The sequence below is a fragment of the Chaetodon trifascialis genome, chromosome 16 (genome assembly GCF_039877785.1).
Source record: "Chaetodon trifascialis isolate fChaTrf1 chromosome 16, fChaTrf1.hap1, whole genome shotgun sequence".
NCBI classification, from domain to species: domain Eukaryota; kingdom Metazoa; phylum Chordata; class Actinopteri; order Chaetodontiformes; family Chaetodontidae; genus Chaetodon; species Chaetodon trifascialis.
Window position 1 is genome coordinate 3,743,177 of NC_092071.1, and position 16,586 is coordinate 3,759,762.

The window sequence follows — 16,586 nt, forward strand, 5'->3', positions numbered from 1 at the left end:
CTTTCATGTCGTGTGAAGAGTTTCACCCCTTGCAGGATGTTTATTCTGAAGAAAACCTGCGAGTCACTGTTTATCTCAACTGCCATCAATGACGACAACAAGCCCTTAACACACCTGCACCAGTCTGCTGCAAAAGGAGGACAATCTATTAAATGTTTGAAAGATTTATGAGATTTTGTTTGGCAGCACAAAACTGATCTTATTCTAATCCCTCAACACGGAAACAAATTCTAAGTATTGAAAAGTAAACAACACGGACGACGCTGGGCTTGGACAGATGTGTTTGACGCAGCATATGTTAACCCGCTGAAGGCAGCTCAGGCAGTATTGTGCAAGGGAGATTCCACAATGGCATTCAAGTTAAAACTGAATTTTAACAGGAGACATAGTGTGATGGATTTGGAAGGGGCTTCAGCGCTAATTTACAGCTATGTTGCCGCTGCCATGATCACAGCTTGCACTGGCTCCTGTCCAAACCCATCTGAGCAAAGTGCTGTTCAAATAAGCTCCTTATTATCATGTCTGACTGAGAGGAAGCAGAGAAATACTGTACGCTGGTCATTAAGTGCTGAGTTGTGGCGCTGCCAGCTCAAAGAGCAGCTTCTGTCCCGCCAACCCTCTCCTAACATCCCATGGTCCTTGGATCTAATGCAGACCAGGGGACTGTCCTTCAGGCCTTTGAAGGGTCAAGGCACAGTGATGGAAATAATCTTCCCTGCGTTAGCAGCATGGTGAGTAATTCTTCGAGGGATGCTGCACATCACTGTCCTTGGGGAGGACAAGACAGAGAAATTCCTACACGGAGAGCTTAGAAGCAAAAAGCTTCCATCCACCCATTCATATGTGTGTGTATTTTGAATTTCCATGTCAAGTCCAGTGAAGGGAGCAAGAGAGGAAAAATGACATGGGAGACACACAGGAAACAGAAGCGTCGCCTGCTTCCTTTTCTCCACCCACCGCGAGCTAATCTGGTAAGAAAACACACTGATAAGGTTACTAAAAACATCAGCCGTGTGATTACAGCAGAGCAGAGGAGCAGAATCGCAGATACACGCACATCTGCTTCTGCACATGCCAGAACTGAGCTACCACAGCGCTTCCACCTCCTGCATGTCCCCGGCATCAGGAGCAGCAAAAGACGGATCCCTCCTCAGGACAGACATGCAACAGATGTCTTATTTACAAATGTAAACACTCAAATATTTAAGCTTTAGTTCAGTTTTGTTTTGTTTGGCTGAGGGGGGAAAGCGAGAAGCCATCTGATGACGGCTAATTGAAATGATGAAGTTGTGAGATTACCAGGAAACCACTCCAAACGGTCCAATAGCAAAAATGACAGCAAGAAAAAAAAACACTGCAGGGAAAAATTCAGATGGAAAGCGGCCATAAAATATCATGAAGAGTTACAGCTCTTTGAAAAATCGTTCAATCCAAGCTAAATTGCCAAACATTTCAGGGTTGCTGCTTTCCACTGCAGCTTTTACTGAATCTGCGTTTGTCCTGGAATCGAGAGCACTTGGCTGATCACCCATTCTGTCATTATATGAACACAGATTTTCCCGGTTACCCCCATCATCTGCTCAGTGTTCCTGCAAGTAGCAGCCAGGAGCATGCTTACTCCCCCCTCCTCACCCCTTCCCTTGGCGTCCTCTCTGTAAGAAGAACTCGGAGCCTCCTCTCTTCGTGTTGCTGCTGGGTTTGGCTGCACTCAGCGAGGGCGGCCGGGTACCACAGAGGGGACGGGGGACAGATGTGGCTTACATAATGATCAGCAAATCAGTTGTCTCAGCAGTCCTAATCCTGCTAGCGTCCCTCCATACTTCTCCCTACGGCTGCTCCGTCCTGCTGGGCCAAGCTTTACTGTGCCATGGCAAGCCAGAGAGCTGGAGGCATGCTGCTCCTTCCCAGCACTGGTTAGGAGGAGCGAATCAATGAGATCAGCAGGGAGAGCTTTTACAGCTCCACTGGAAGGTAATTATCAACATTTGTCAGTGAGGGGACAATCAGGCCACAGGATGGTAGCTTGGGGTTCAACACACAACCGGCCAATATGAGAGCATAATGAGAAACAAAGTGGGCAAAGGCAACGCTTTGAGAACTGCTGGACGGACCCCTATTCAGAGGCTGGTTCATAATGGAAAAACACCCTGAAGGTCGACCAGCTCCTTGCAGCCTGCTGTCTCACATCAATGCCGCGTACAGAGAATAATGGACAAGCATCAGTCCACCTGGGCAGCACGGACCCAGAAAAAGAAGCAGCAATGACTCATTCGATTCAAGATTAAAAGGCAAAAAGAAGCCACCTCCTTTAAAAGCTCCATTCAAAGGCCCACACTTACCTCTAAGTAGCTTCGAGCCATGCAGACTGTTTTCATTTGTCCAGGATTCAGCATGAGATTTCCGCTGATACCCAACTCAATGGAGGTGAGTGGTGACTACCTTAAAATAACCCTCAACAACAGCACTGACAGTTGTTGTTTAGTCAACTGATCTCAGAAATTTAAATAAATATCAAGGCCAAACCATTTGTAGGTTCCAGCTACTCTAACTCTGAAATTGGCTGCTTTTCTCTGCCCATTATCATTAGAAACTGAATCCCTTTATAACAGACTAATCTGAGCTCAATGGTCAGTTTACTCCCTCTCACAGGCCCCACTCAGCGAATGAATTAAAGCCTCTGGGTTTTTAACCATGGGTTTCAGAACTAGCAAAGACAAAGACAGGCGTCGACAGGCTGCGTACAGAAATCTGAACTGTCTGCATGGCTATGTTCCACTCAGGGCAAATGAAAAACTAATGTTTTGTATTTTTCTTAATTTGAGTGAACTGCCGCTTTAAGAAACGAGGCATTTATTGCAGTCAGTTAGTGAGCTTATTACAACTGCAGGGCAGCCTTTGTTCTCCAGAGCCTTGAAGAACAATTAACATTTTCGAGAGGTTACACAGGATCCCTTGGCATCAAATCCACGAAGGTCATGATACAGTCTCACAGAGACGGTGCTCAGCTTCTCAGTAAAACTGCAATACAACTGATAAAACTGTGTGCACATCCTGAAAAATCACTGAGAGCTCTGCCTCGCCTTCTCAAACATCCACCAGACCCCCATGCAGTGCAAAGGTCTGAAAATACTGAATGACCCTCTTTGACCCTCTTCCCAAAGGGAAAAGACTCGATACCAATGGGCTCCTTTCACTCCATTGAAATGTAATCTTCTCTTGATTTTTCGACTTCAGTACTTTGAACTGCTGCCAGTGCAATTAGAAACTTGTTGACATTGGTGACATACTGATTCTTTTCAGTGGCAGCGTGGTAGAACTGTACAGCAGCTAAGGATGTGAGTTATTTTTCCCTCAGCGTGACATGTTCATCACCAGCTTAATTCACGTGTCAGTCACACATCGGTGGTTGAAAGCAACTACTGCAAATCACATTTCCACAAGTAGCTACACAAGTGAGTCACCAATAAGCAGCGTGTGTCGCCTTTCCTCGAAAGATGACTTCCACCATTTCTGTCTAAAGGAGTTCTTTAGGTAAAACATGACATTTTACAGCAGTATAAAGACGCCAGACACGTCACTTCCTGCAGCACTCGAGCATCTTTTGCTAACACTGTAAATGACGTGGGGAAAGGAAAATTCAACATACTACAGCCGACATGAGGAAGTCCAGCTGTATTCCTGCTCTGAAACTGTATCTGTCCTTCACATCAAATGTCAAACTCGTACGACAAACTGAACGCAACAAACGATCAGAGCGGCGACAAACTGAACTGAGCTGAAGTTCAGATAACAGAAGTTCTTTGCCACAACATGAAAAGCATTAATCTGTGATGAAGGCCGTTTTCTCCACAGCGACTCTGCTGGAAAGAGAAAAGTCACTTCAGCATTAACGGCTGGAAATTTCACACCAATATTTCAGCAGATTCTCTTATGAAATCAGCGCAGCTTCAACCTGAACCTGGTAGAAAGCTACCACGTTAGCTCTGTCTCACCATTCGATGGAAGTTCTAGAAAACACAGTACATCTGGAATGGTTGGGACCAGTGGACGCTACAACTACGCTCCATGGATATTTTATATTATATTAAGGGACCAAGATGGTTCGGTTTGCAAGCTAGCTAGCATGTTAATGGTCAGTGTGTTTGGTAGCAAACCACAACATCATCCTTACCAGCTCAATAAAGGAACAACATGAAATTACATCAAATACACTCTCTTCATCTGAGTACATGTGAAAAAGATTTTGCAAATTATCACAATCTTTTATGTTTTGTGGTTTTTTGGAATCTGACTTGTACATAAAATGAACAGAAGTTGCACACTGTAGTTTTAAAATGCAACCGACAGTTCAATTAACTGAGGCATAAATGTTCAATTATAATATTTGCTATATCAATAAAACCAAAAGTCATAGGGTTTTAAATGTGTTGTCCAGTGCAACTGCAAAAAAAGAAATAGTAAAAATCCACCCAACCTGCTTTGAGTGACAGCAGTGTTAATGTTGCTATTAAAAAGGACTGTTTATCCAGTACATTGCATCAGCCACCACCTCAGCCGTTCCCCCAGCTTGGAAAAAATCCCAGCATTTATAGCTCGTTTCATTTACCTTCTCCTCACCCACACAGCTTGTCTTTTCACGCATCGTTTTACAACCCTAATCAAAGCCAATGAAAATATTTTACAGGATGAGGGGAAAAAAGGAAATTTGCCTTGATTATGATCCAAGATGAAGACGGGTGGTGGTGGTGGTGGGGGGGTGGTGGGGGGTGTGAATACGTGCGTCTGAAATGTTCAAGGCCTCGTAAACGCTAGCGGTGACATCACCTGCTGCTCCTTCAAGTGGCTCAGTGAGGAAGGCCACGGTCTAGCAGAGCAAAAAATGCTGCCATTTCTCCCGGAGATAGCACGTCAATCTTCAAACAGCTGTTCTGAAGCGCTGGTGTGCTGCAGTCTGATTGCTGAAAAGCGCTCTAAGACCAGAAAACGACACCGACCGGCTCAGCTCAAACCATTCCTCTGAAGCTCTCTGAACTATGGGAAACATCTATTGCGCCACGATCTGTCAGTATGAAACAAAGCCGTCACACCTCGCAGAGGAGGGGGGGCGGCCGCGGCCTAATAGTGAGGGAAGAAAGGTTTCATTCTGGAAACTTGGGAACTGTGGGAACATGGCCGACGAAGGTCGAACAACAGCTTACGCTACGCCAGTGTCTGAGCGAAGAGCTGAACCCTCCGCCGCCACGTTTACGTTCACACACAGAGCAGATTATTCTGGCTAATCAGGATATGGCAGACGACACTGAAAGCATTCACAGCCCCACACCTGCTGCAGCAGCCAGCCTTACATTAGCACGTTTATTAGCGGGATTCTCTCAGCTGTTGTTGACAGCAGATGGAGACATCCGTGTTTGTGATACAGTGTCATTAATAGTTTTATTCCTACCAGTCCAGCACCGTAAAACCTCAAACCATCCTTCAGTAAATACAATACTTCTATAAGGACAGCGTCACGTGGTCTGAAGACTTGTTGCTCCAGTGTTGTTGACTCAACTCCTGCCTGGGAAAGGAAGCAGCCTTAAAGTAATAAAACGCCACCAACAGTTCTAATATTTATATAATAAGCATATAAAACTGCTCTCATCTCCTCTTCGCATGAAGGTTTTAACAGTTTGGGATTTAAGTTTAGTTTTAGTTAGTTTCGTTTCAGATGTTCAGTTCAGATTGAGTTTTATATATTTAGATTTACATAGTTTCGGTTTGTTTTTGTTAGGGCCATGTGCAAAGTGTCAGCATTATGTAGCTGCATACACAGATGAAATATATACAAAATGTACTACGAAAGGCCTCTAATTTAAATATTTGTACATATGTTCGATGTACATGCAGCATGAAGGGGAAACGACATTCATTTGCAACTTTGTGCTGCAAAATGACAATAAATGAACCTTGATAAGTAATTGCTAAAAAGCTAAAACTGCAATGAACTTTATTTTATTTTATTTCTTTTTGCTTTGTACCCTAGTAACATTGTTTCAGTTTAATTTTAGTTTTTTAAATGGTAAAAAAAAAACAAAAGCAGCAGGATAACAGAATTATACGGAGACCTTCCTGCACCTTTTACGTGCAGATTTGATGAAAAATAATAATAAAATGGTGCGAATAAACCTTGACCTGGTTAAAATGGGCCATGTAATGTTTCTCCACCACAAATCAAACTGCTTTCATTGAGATATTCCAAATCCTTCAACCTGAAAGAGGAAACCATGTTTTTCATTCATACTGACATTTCTGATTTAGGTTACTGCCCAAGGCCGACAATAACCACATCACTGAAGAGCATGTGAACGCACCACGGTGTTGTTAATACACACGTGAGCAAGTCGAACATGCAGCACCAAAAACTGCCTGAGGTTAAACATGTCATCTGCTATGGACTCTGTTCTTTCTTTCCCATGATGCTTGGCTGATTTAACAGTCGTGACTGCCATTTCCCTTATCACCTGATCTTTACTGCGGTGCAGCCAGGCAGCGATGTGGAGGAGATACTGCTTTGTCTTCTGCACACACACACACACACACACACAGAGACACACACACACACAGCTTTTATCTCATATTCACAAAGCCAACACCAGACTGCTTTTAAACGCTGTGAACTCCAAGAGTACGAGCTGCAGAAAGACACACACTCCACGCATCAAAGTGCACTGCTGGAAGAAGAAAAACCAAGAATTCTGTCCAGAAAAACGACACTGTGTTTCCCTTCAGAAGGATGAACCCATCACAGGTCAGGCGCTGTGTGGAAGCACACGCAGTGTTTCCCGCTTAGAGAAGAGGAAACGCATTCAAACACTACAAAGACAACTGGAGGTGAAGCAGAGCTCAGGTCCATCTGGGCGCCACAGTTAATGACATGTTCTCAATGGTTCGAATTAATCAGGAATATTTTACAGTTCAGAAATTCATGTGATGAGCAACAGCAATAATGAGCGCAGTTAGCAGTCGGGGACCTTTATTTCCTACTTCATCAAGACTGCCAGCAGCTGATAATAAGGAGTGCAAGGGTCAGAGTCAGCCATCAGACCGCAAACTCAACAAGCAGAAAGTGTCTCACAGAGTCTCAGGACAAAGATCGACAACGTTAAGAGCAGAAGATACAGAAGAGGAGAAAAACGAGCTAATAAACACGATCTGAGCAAGTAAGCAAAGCTCGGCAGGAAAAACACGCTTCTGAAATGCGATTGGTCGGGATTGGAGACACTTGGAGGACAGAGCAAACGCATGGCATCACAGAAACCCGCCCAGTAGAAACCTCGAGTTACTGCAGATGTGTCCTAGTGGCCAGCTGTGGTACTGCAACAAAAAAGACACTGAACAGCCGTTTTCACAGCTTGAGCAGTTTTCATTGTGACAATCTCTAGTAGTGTTAAAATATTCAGGAGACTCTTTCTGTGGTGAGGAATATTAAGGACATCATTTTTAAAAACAAACTTCGAAAGGCGGATTCACGGTGGGGTAAAAACATTAAGCTCCTGCTCATGCACACATTTTAACTGGTGTCCAGTGCTGCACAACACATATGCAAGGCTTTATAAAGCTAGTGCAAAGACTGCATGATTCAGACTGTGTATCCACACAGATTTGGTCTGGTGCCCAGAAACGTTCATATCTGACCCCCGGTTAGCGTGACTGTGAAATAGATGTGTGCTGAAAACAGGCCTGCTCTGAAAAACTAAATATGCTCAACATAACACGTTAGAGTGCATCTTATTCTGTGCGAGGCTCGGCACTGTGAAGCACAGAGCCGGCTTTAAATTGGCATCCAGGGATTATCGTAATCATCAGAACATAAAAAAAGAGAAAGTCTCTATACCCCACGTGGCTGTAATTAAAAGCCCAACTCTTCGCTCGGTATCCACAGGCTGTCTGCTGCACCTGTCCCCCCGTTTGGCTCCTTGCGCTGATCTGGGGCAGCGGCTCCCTGACAGGCATACAGAGCAGCTTCTGCACAGCGCTCCACCGGTGCCGCAGCCAGCAGCGACTCAACGTCTGCCTTGTGCGAGGAACCCGGGGAGGAAACGCTCTCCAACAAAGTCAGCCTGTGAACAAACACCTCTTTTACCCGCTCGCTCTGCCTTTCTCTCCCGAGGTGCTTCACCCCCTCCCTTCCTCCCCCTCTGTCTCAGCGCTGAGTGATAAAGTGCAATGACTTAAGTCTGCAGCGAGGAACTCCACTTGTCTTTGCAAATGACTTTCATCCCTCAGCCTCCCTCGTTTCCAGAGGCTTAGCACATTAAAGGTAAAATCTCATTTCCCAGTGTAGCAGCACAGCTAGCCCACAGCTCGGTGAAACAGCATCAGGTAGTGACTTTAGCAGCCAGTCTCCTCATCACAAAATCCTGGAGCGATGTGACTTATTGTCTCTCTCAATAATCTCGCTGTGACGAAATTTCACATCAGCTCGAGTTAATTTTTGCTTTACATTCCCGAACGTGTCTGTGAACATTTCACTCTGCGGTGAAGAAATGACAAATGTTCTCGTTAGGATGGGATGAACACATCATCACACATCACATTATGCTGTGAATCTGAGAAGGACTGCATGCACTGTAATATAGTGCTATCAGAAACATGCTATTTATCACATTAAGCTCCTCCACAACATTCAGGCCTGCCTGATCATATTTCAACGTCTGCAACTAATGATTATAACCATTATGTTATGAATCATTTGTCTTGTCAAGAAAGTGTTGGAAAATAGTGAAAAATGCTCATTTATCATTTACAAAAACGCATAAAAAGTAGAAGGTAACATCTTCAAATGTCTTGTTTTGTCTGACAAACAACCTAAAAACTAGTTAACCATCACATATCACCAAGAACGGCAACAAACCCTCACATCTGAGGAGCCTGTGAACGTTTTCTGCTTCAGAAATGACGCATCAGTTATTAAAACGCTTCCAATTACATTCCTGTAGTTTGACTAATTGATCGATCGACTAATAGCTTCAGTTCTAATTATGGTAAAACACAGGAGGGAAGAGGCTTCATGGTGCTACCAGCCAGGAGGAACCTGCTGAATTCATGTTTGCCACAGATTTCATGCTCGCCTTCGTTCACTTTCCAAAAATGTTTCGCTAATTTCAGGGGTTTGTTTAGACCCAGCGTTTTTAACGTCATCGCGACAAGAGATCTCAGCTGTGGACGACGATGGGAAAATCAGCAGTTTGTTGACAGAATAACTGTTTGATTACTAAATAATTTGGGGGTTTCGAGGACAAAACCATGAATTTCCTTTTCAGGTCATTGACTCCTCTGATGTTCCACACACTGACAAACAAATATTAAGAGGTCACTCCTGCAGAAATAAAGGGTCATTTTTACAAAAACAAAGCATGCATGTGCGGCGTAATCGACTCTAATGAACTCTCACAACTGTTATCATAAACCATGTTAAATTGCCTTAATCCTACTTCACAGCCTCTCTAATTGCTCTTAACCTCACAGGATTCATAGAGTTGATGTGATTTCCTTAATTGCAGAGAGTCTCCATTTCCCTCACTTGTTTGCAGGAAATTCACTGCAGCCTGAAATTACTCCCAATTCCAAAATGTGCCTCGAGGAGGCTCGTTTTTTTCCTCAAACCCGTGGTGCAATCTGCAGGAGCTGTTTTGCGAGGGCACCCTAAATCCATTCAATTTCAATTTTGTTTCTGTGCACTTTGGAGTCTCGCTTCCCGTAGGTGCAGCCTCGAGGTTCCCGAGCGCCCTGAAATCGCTGCCTGTTACTGGCATGAAACATCATTCCCCTCTCTCCCACATGATGTCAATAGAGCAGAGACTTTCCGCAGAACCACGGGCTAAACTCTCATTCAACTTTAATGTTTATCAGAATAGCAGCAGAGAGGAAACAGACAGGGCGCTGCGGGTCAAACAGTTCGACACCGCCGGAGTGCCGAGGACAAGCGGGGACCGGGCCTTCCAGACGACTGCACGACGCATCACAATGTGGGACATTTACATGACTTTATGCGTCTAGTTTGGCCCAGTTCTGGGACTTTAGCTGTCATTCACCGAGCTACAGCACATTATATACTATATATCAAAATATACAGGAAGCAATGTGAAAATATTAGCATTTCTTATTTAACGATGAGGCTACTTCAGGGTATTTCACCGGGTCCAATCATTTCTCAGCGCACTTGTACACAACAGGTCTTCTTTTGAAGGGGCTGAAGGGTTAAAAATAAATGAATAAAGCATCAAGGGTTTGTTTATTTTTCCTTAAGAGGACAAATGTCAGACTTGCAATGTTTTTAAGGCCTGTGGGAGCCCTGGAGGACAGGGGGGTCAAACAAATATCTGATTTGCATTGTGGCTGTGGGGTAGGAATACATCACGAGGAGACGGTCGGGGAATTCAGAATCAGACTGGAGCAGTTGGGGTATTTATTCAGAGGACCAGTTTGTTCGCGAGTAATAATTTGGCGGGCAAGCTGTGATTAATCTGCGACTTCTGAGGCAGAAATGAGACCCGACGACTTTCAGTACTTTTCGGCCAGGATTTCTCCTTGTCCTGAGACGTTCTACATAGATGTCCTTGTTTACTCTGAGCTCTGCTCATTAATATAACAGACGGTCGCTGGCTGACCTTCTGCTGGCTTTAAAAGCACTGCATGTGTGTGTGTGTGTGTGAGTCAGGGGATGCACTGTACATGTGTCAGAGGGGAAACGCACAAGGTCTGGCAGTGATGAATGAACGGTGATCCAGCCTACAGCGTGTGGCTCATAAATGTGGCCTCCAGCGAACTGAAGCTTGTATGACGTTCGCTTGTCGGAGAGTTAATCTCAGCCAACTTTCCTTTCAAGATCACATTTTATCTTCCCGACATTTATCAGAGCTGATTCCATCCAGTTAGTGAGAGGAAAACGCTCCGGTGAGCTGCCCCAAGAATGGAAGCCGACCTGGGAATACGCATGCATCGCTTCCAGGTGGACATGTATGTGCAAAGATGTAGATGAGTCAATATTTTCAGGCTGGGTTGGGCTCTACTATTTTTCTTAATTCCCAGGCATCCTTAGCAATTAACCTATTGATTATTTTTCATATATACAGATGACAAATCATCAGCGAAAGTGTGAAAAATAATGACGGAAAACAGTCGCGTTATCCGAGCCAACATGATGCCTGTCGACGGTGAGATGAACACCTCCAAGCCACAGAAGAGCAGCGCAGCCTCACATCTGAGATGCCGCAACTTAAAAGATTCATTATTGATTCATTTCCTCAGTCGATTGATCGATCAATAATTCATGCCGGTTCCAACTGCGACTGCTTCAGAGCAGAAAGAGGCTTTGACGGTGAGGCAGCAACAGGAAGTATTGAGTTACAGACGCTGGAGGCAGCTTAGTCCACCTTTGGTAGATTTGAAGCCCAAGGTTGGAAGTTAGTCGAAGTACAGCCAACATGTGGACATTTTTCACCTCACTGGAGAGAAAATCACATTTATAAAATTAGTTTTTCAGAAAATAGAGGCACACCGCAGAACCTCGCCTCCAAGAAACACCCAAAGAGCAAGAGAAAGCGACGAACAGAAGCAAATGGAAAACAGGATGGATGCTCAGCGTCGTGTGTTTTTTGTCCTTGAAAACCTCAAACGTAAACTAACACCAAACAACAGCAGAAATGCATTTCACCAACGACCTTAGTTCAGCTTATTCATTTTAATAACAGTACTGTATAATGTGGTTAAAACTCAGTATCTATGTAGAAACGTGGGCGGCAGCGTCGCCTGTTGAAGCTCCATCCATCATGGTGAAACATGTTCAGAATATCTGAGACAATCTGCGGCTCAACAGACCTTGTGGTGACGCCACCCGTGGCTGTTTCAGTAACGCTCTATGGGGAAACTGAACCTGTTGAGAAGATAGCTTAATGCATTTGCACAAGTCTGCCAGGCTGCTGTCAGGACATGCATGCGTCCCAGCCGGTGCCGACCGTCCGTCCAGTCACTCAGACAGTCAGCGCAGCAGGCGGCGGGTCACGCTGCACGGCCTCTTTTTAATTCTACCCGCTGCTCTTGTCTTCTCCGGCCTCCCCCACTTAACCTGAGCTGCTGGAGCAGGCGGGTGGAGGCCGAGCCACCTCTGCTTCAACAGGCGTCCTTAATAAGACGGGAAATGTGCAAATCGCCTCTCTGTCGCCGTCACGGTGCTCTGAGGCAGCTCATGTTTGCTAAAGTGGTATGAAAAAGTCATTCAGGCATCGCATGCACGGGCACATGATCGCAGCTCACGCTACTTGTAGCTGCCAGATAGAGTCACGTTAGCGTGGTTCAGAGGGTCAACCCCCCCGAGAAAGACTCTCGGACACGCGCTGAGGACAGGGCTGCACCTGCATGTCTACACCTGAGGTGCAGAGGTGGATAAATGTGTTGTTCAATGAGCAAAAATGTAAACACCAAAATAAAGCACGCGAGCAGCAGATGCATGCAGTGTTAGCAAGACAGAAAGTAAAGAGCGTCGGAGGAAATCAAGCCTGTGCCGAACCCCATTTTCTGGGAACTGAAGCTGGCATCCATCACAACAATAGTGCACACGGCCCAGAAACACTCCTTCGTGAGGACGTTTCAACACTGGCGGACACTGTTTTGTACCTGTCTATCAAGAGCACGCACCTGTTTTTATGTGCATGGGTTTTGGGACAAATTCATGGAGGAGCTCCATTTCTCACTCTTTCATCAGTCTTTCAGCTCCTTCCCCTTCAAAACAAATGAAAACATTAAAAACCCGGCAGCATTCGAACACCGGTTTGGACATCGATTAGCATGGCGACAGCAGAAGGTCAAAGTGTTCAGGTGAGCCCTAGAAGCCCTCTATCACACCTCTGAGGCCACACGTGTAACGAGCGAGGCAATTACGCCTTCGAGTAACTCCATTAATCACCAGAGGAGATGTGTCAGGATCCGTCAGGCTCAGCTCAGGTGATGATGACGGCGCGGCGTACGTTTGCAAAGACTCGATCAGTTCGGTTGGGAAAAGGAATTAGAGCTAGAACATTAATTTCCCTGTTTTTGGTTGAACTCTCGCTGCAGAGGCGTCTCGGTTATTGGAGAAAGCCGGCCTCATTTTTCAAATCAGCCTATCTGTCTGTTATCAAACCGTTCTGGAGGTTGACAGCTGCTATCGCTATAGCTTGCTAATATGTAACAGGCTTTTCCCGGCCTGGTGGACGTCCTTTAATCCCGCTCATAAGGCCGTCTTGTCATTAAAGGCATCAAATCCAAACTTGAGCAGAGAAACGTAATCCTTGGACGAGATCTGTGCAGAATAAGCTGGTTTTATCATCCCCACAATTCAGCCTGCAAATTAGCCGTAGCTGCCGATAAAAACAAGGCGGAGAAAACATCACTGCGGACCTTCGGTGGGGATTTATCAACAGTTACAGAACAAATGAACTGATAATGAAAATAGCTGTTTGCGGAGCTATTTGCTACATGAATGCAGTTTTATTCTGCAGGAAACGTTCATTTCAGAGGACGAGCTCTCGCTAACGCATCAAAACTGAACTCTGCTCCTTCTACAATCAGCCCAGTCAAGCAAGTTTGCTGGATTTGGACAAACTGCACCACCACCCAAAACACACACACACACACACACACACACACACACACACACACACACACACACACACACACACACACACACACACACACACACACACACACACACACACACACACACACACACACACACCATCAGTGAAAGCCTCCATTCAGCAGATTTGCCTCATTTGAATCAGAGGAGCTACTATTGTCTGCCAAACACGGCCTGTTTCGGTGAGGTTTTTCAATGCGTCCCCCAGCTCCAGCTTGCGCCTCTCATTTATTCTTCTTCTTGTTTTTCATTCTTTCGCATTGATGATTCAATCCGAGGCGCAGAGACGAGCTCGAGTCGAACCTTGAGAGCCCAAACCTGATGGAGTTATTCCAGAATCCTTTAAGGCTCTTCTGTCCTACTGATGCAAAAATATTCTGCCTCCTCTTCAGACAAATTGATTTAAACTCTTTTCATGAGGTGCGACTTCACTATTTCAACAAAACAAAGATGGCAGCAGGAAGTGGCGTGAGTGTTGTAAAGACAAACACAAGAATACATGATTAAATCTGAATAATGACACCTTTATGGAAAAAAGCATCAGATGTGTCCCAGAAGATGAGCCAAGACATAGAACACTTGAACTTTAGTTGGACTAAAATTACAACTTGTGGCGCAATTAAAAATCTACTTTACTGCGTGTGTTGGATTTCTGATTTCTGAAGCCTCTGTGTCAGATTTGAACCTCTTTGACTTTAGCGTCATATGGCCTGCGCCAGTTTCCACCAAAGTTATAATAACTTGACAGAATAAGTTAGTCGATTAAACAATCAACAGATGGTTTCAGTCACTTACAAAGAAGAAAAGCAGACCTGCTGCCGCTTCCAGCATCTCAAACGTGAGCATTTGCTGTTTGATGTTTCAGGCCTGCATCACTGCATTTGAATATTTTGGGATTTTGTACTTTTGGTTGAACAAAATAAGCAGTTTGAGGAGTCACCTTGGGATCTGGGAAGTTAAGATGGAGAATTCCTCTTTGCTGTCAACTTAGAAAGCCAATGATTAACCATGAAAGGAACCAACGGATTGACTGACAGTGAACACAAGCCAATTCTACACAGGGGCTTGAAACACGTGGAGAAAAAAAAAAAAAAAAAAAAGATGATTACACATCAAACAATGTGGGTCAACAAATCACTGACAATAAGGAGCAACCTGCTGTGCAATCAGAGCCCACGACCACCTGAACTCACCACAGCGAAAGCGGAACTCGTGTTGCACCTTTAACTGGCGCTGACGCCCGTCGACCTGTGAACGCAGCACCGCCCGCTTCACATTTTTGACAACTTCCTGAAGTCCGTGTTATTTTAACTTTACTGCGACGCCCAGCCCCGGCTTTAGCTACGTGGCTCCCTATTTACCCTGCTCGCTGGAACTAATGACCTACCAGTGCTAACACGGAGCTAAAAGGGTCCATTTTGTGAATCCCATCATACACACACACACTCACACGCACAGTATGGGAATGTAAAGGTTGATGCGTTTGGGGGTAAACCGTTGAGGCGAGAACAGAAGCGCTGAGAAGCACGCAGCGTTTCAGGCGTCAGTCTGCCTCCACTGCGGCGACCAAACAAACATTTTAGGGTTTTCTGGCGGAAACCCTGGCCGTTGTTACACGGCCAGACAACCGACAAAACAGCCGACAGCCGTGAGCACCCCCCGGGTACGCTGAGACGCCCGTGGCCGAAACCTTACCTGTATCTGGGGGATGCCGCCCGGACCGTCCACAGTGTCGGGCGAGTTGTCGAACACTCGGTCCCGGTACAAAGACCACAGCCCCACGTTGGGGAGGAAAAGGAGAGCCACTATGAGCAGCCCGGCGAACTGCAGCAGCCGCTTCTCTTTCCGCCTCATCTCTCCCGGAGTAAGCGTGTCAAGCAGCGGCGGTGGCAACTGGCGAGTCCCGGAGCCCCGCTTTCCCAAGCGGAGACAACTTTCACTCTGACTGGGGGACGGACACCGGCGCTGTGACGCTCCACGGCTGCGAGCTCTTCCGCTAGGGGGAGCAAATCGCTGTGCTTCCGCCGGAGACGGGGTGAGGAGGTGGGGGCTCGGCCAGCAGAAGACTTCTGAGATGTGAAGTGTCTTAAAATGCGAGCTCCCCTTGTGTAATCACAGCCTGATGACACGGTAATATGGACGAATAACCGGAGCAAAGCCAGACTAAGTCATCATGGAAAGTTCTATGACCAACTGACGACCTGTGCTGCCTTCACATGCACCTCGGAAAAATGTCCAACACACTTTTTTTTAAGTTTAGCCACCTGTTATCGTCAAAAGTATAACCGGTAAATCCACCCAGAAACAGGAGCAGCAATTTGGGGATAAATACAAAGCAAAAAAGAAAAAGAAAGGATGCATTCAGTCGCCTTACTAAGACACTTAATGCTGATTTTTCATTTCATTTCTCAGCCCTGTGTGTGTATATATATATATACGTGTGTGCATATATACAGTACATGGTAACTTTGCCATATTAACTTGTTTCAACATGCAGCATTTCACTGGGCATGGGCCGATTTTCACAATGATAGAGCACATAATGAAATATTTCAATGCATATTGGAAACATCATCAAAAGGAAGCTGTTTTACAGCAGCACACTGAAACAGGTATTTACTGATCCAGTGGGATCCAAAACATCAGCCATCTGCTCCACCAGGTTTTCTCCTGCAGCCCCTTCAACACGGTGGAGCCAGAGCCGGCTTTGCAGGAAATGGGGCTTAATCATGTGTCAGATGGAAATCCAAGCAGCCACCACATCTATTTTGTACACACAGAACAAAGCCTGCTGTCTGCTGTGAACCGGCTGTGGCCGCGCGTGAGCACATTTCCATACCTGTTCCTCGTTGGAGGAGGAAAAGTTTGGATTGAAAGGATGAGAGAGGATACTGTAGATGAAAGAAGCCATCAAAGTCGTGCTTTGAAAGGG

At 45.5% G+C, this 16,586-nt stretch overlaps 1 protein-coding gene across 1 annotated transcript in view; it reads right to left on the reverse strand.

Annotated features, from left to right (window-relative positions):
* LOC139344550 (polypeptide N-acetylgalactosaminyltransferase 10-like) overlaps window positions 1–15,636 on the reverse strand; it is a 79,048-nt gene extending 63,412 nt beyond the window's left edge. Inside the window, exon 1 of the mRNA XM_070982833.1 lies at window positions 15,350–15,636. Within this exon, the coding sequence (XP_070838934.1) occupies window positions 15,350–15,508 (159 nt within the window). The 5' untranslated portion in view covers window positions 15,509–15,636. The remainder of the gene's footprint in view (window positions 1–15,349) is intronic.
* Between the last annotated feature and the right edge of the window lie 950 nt (window positions 15,637–16,586).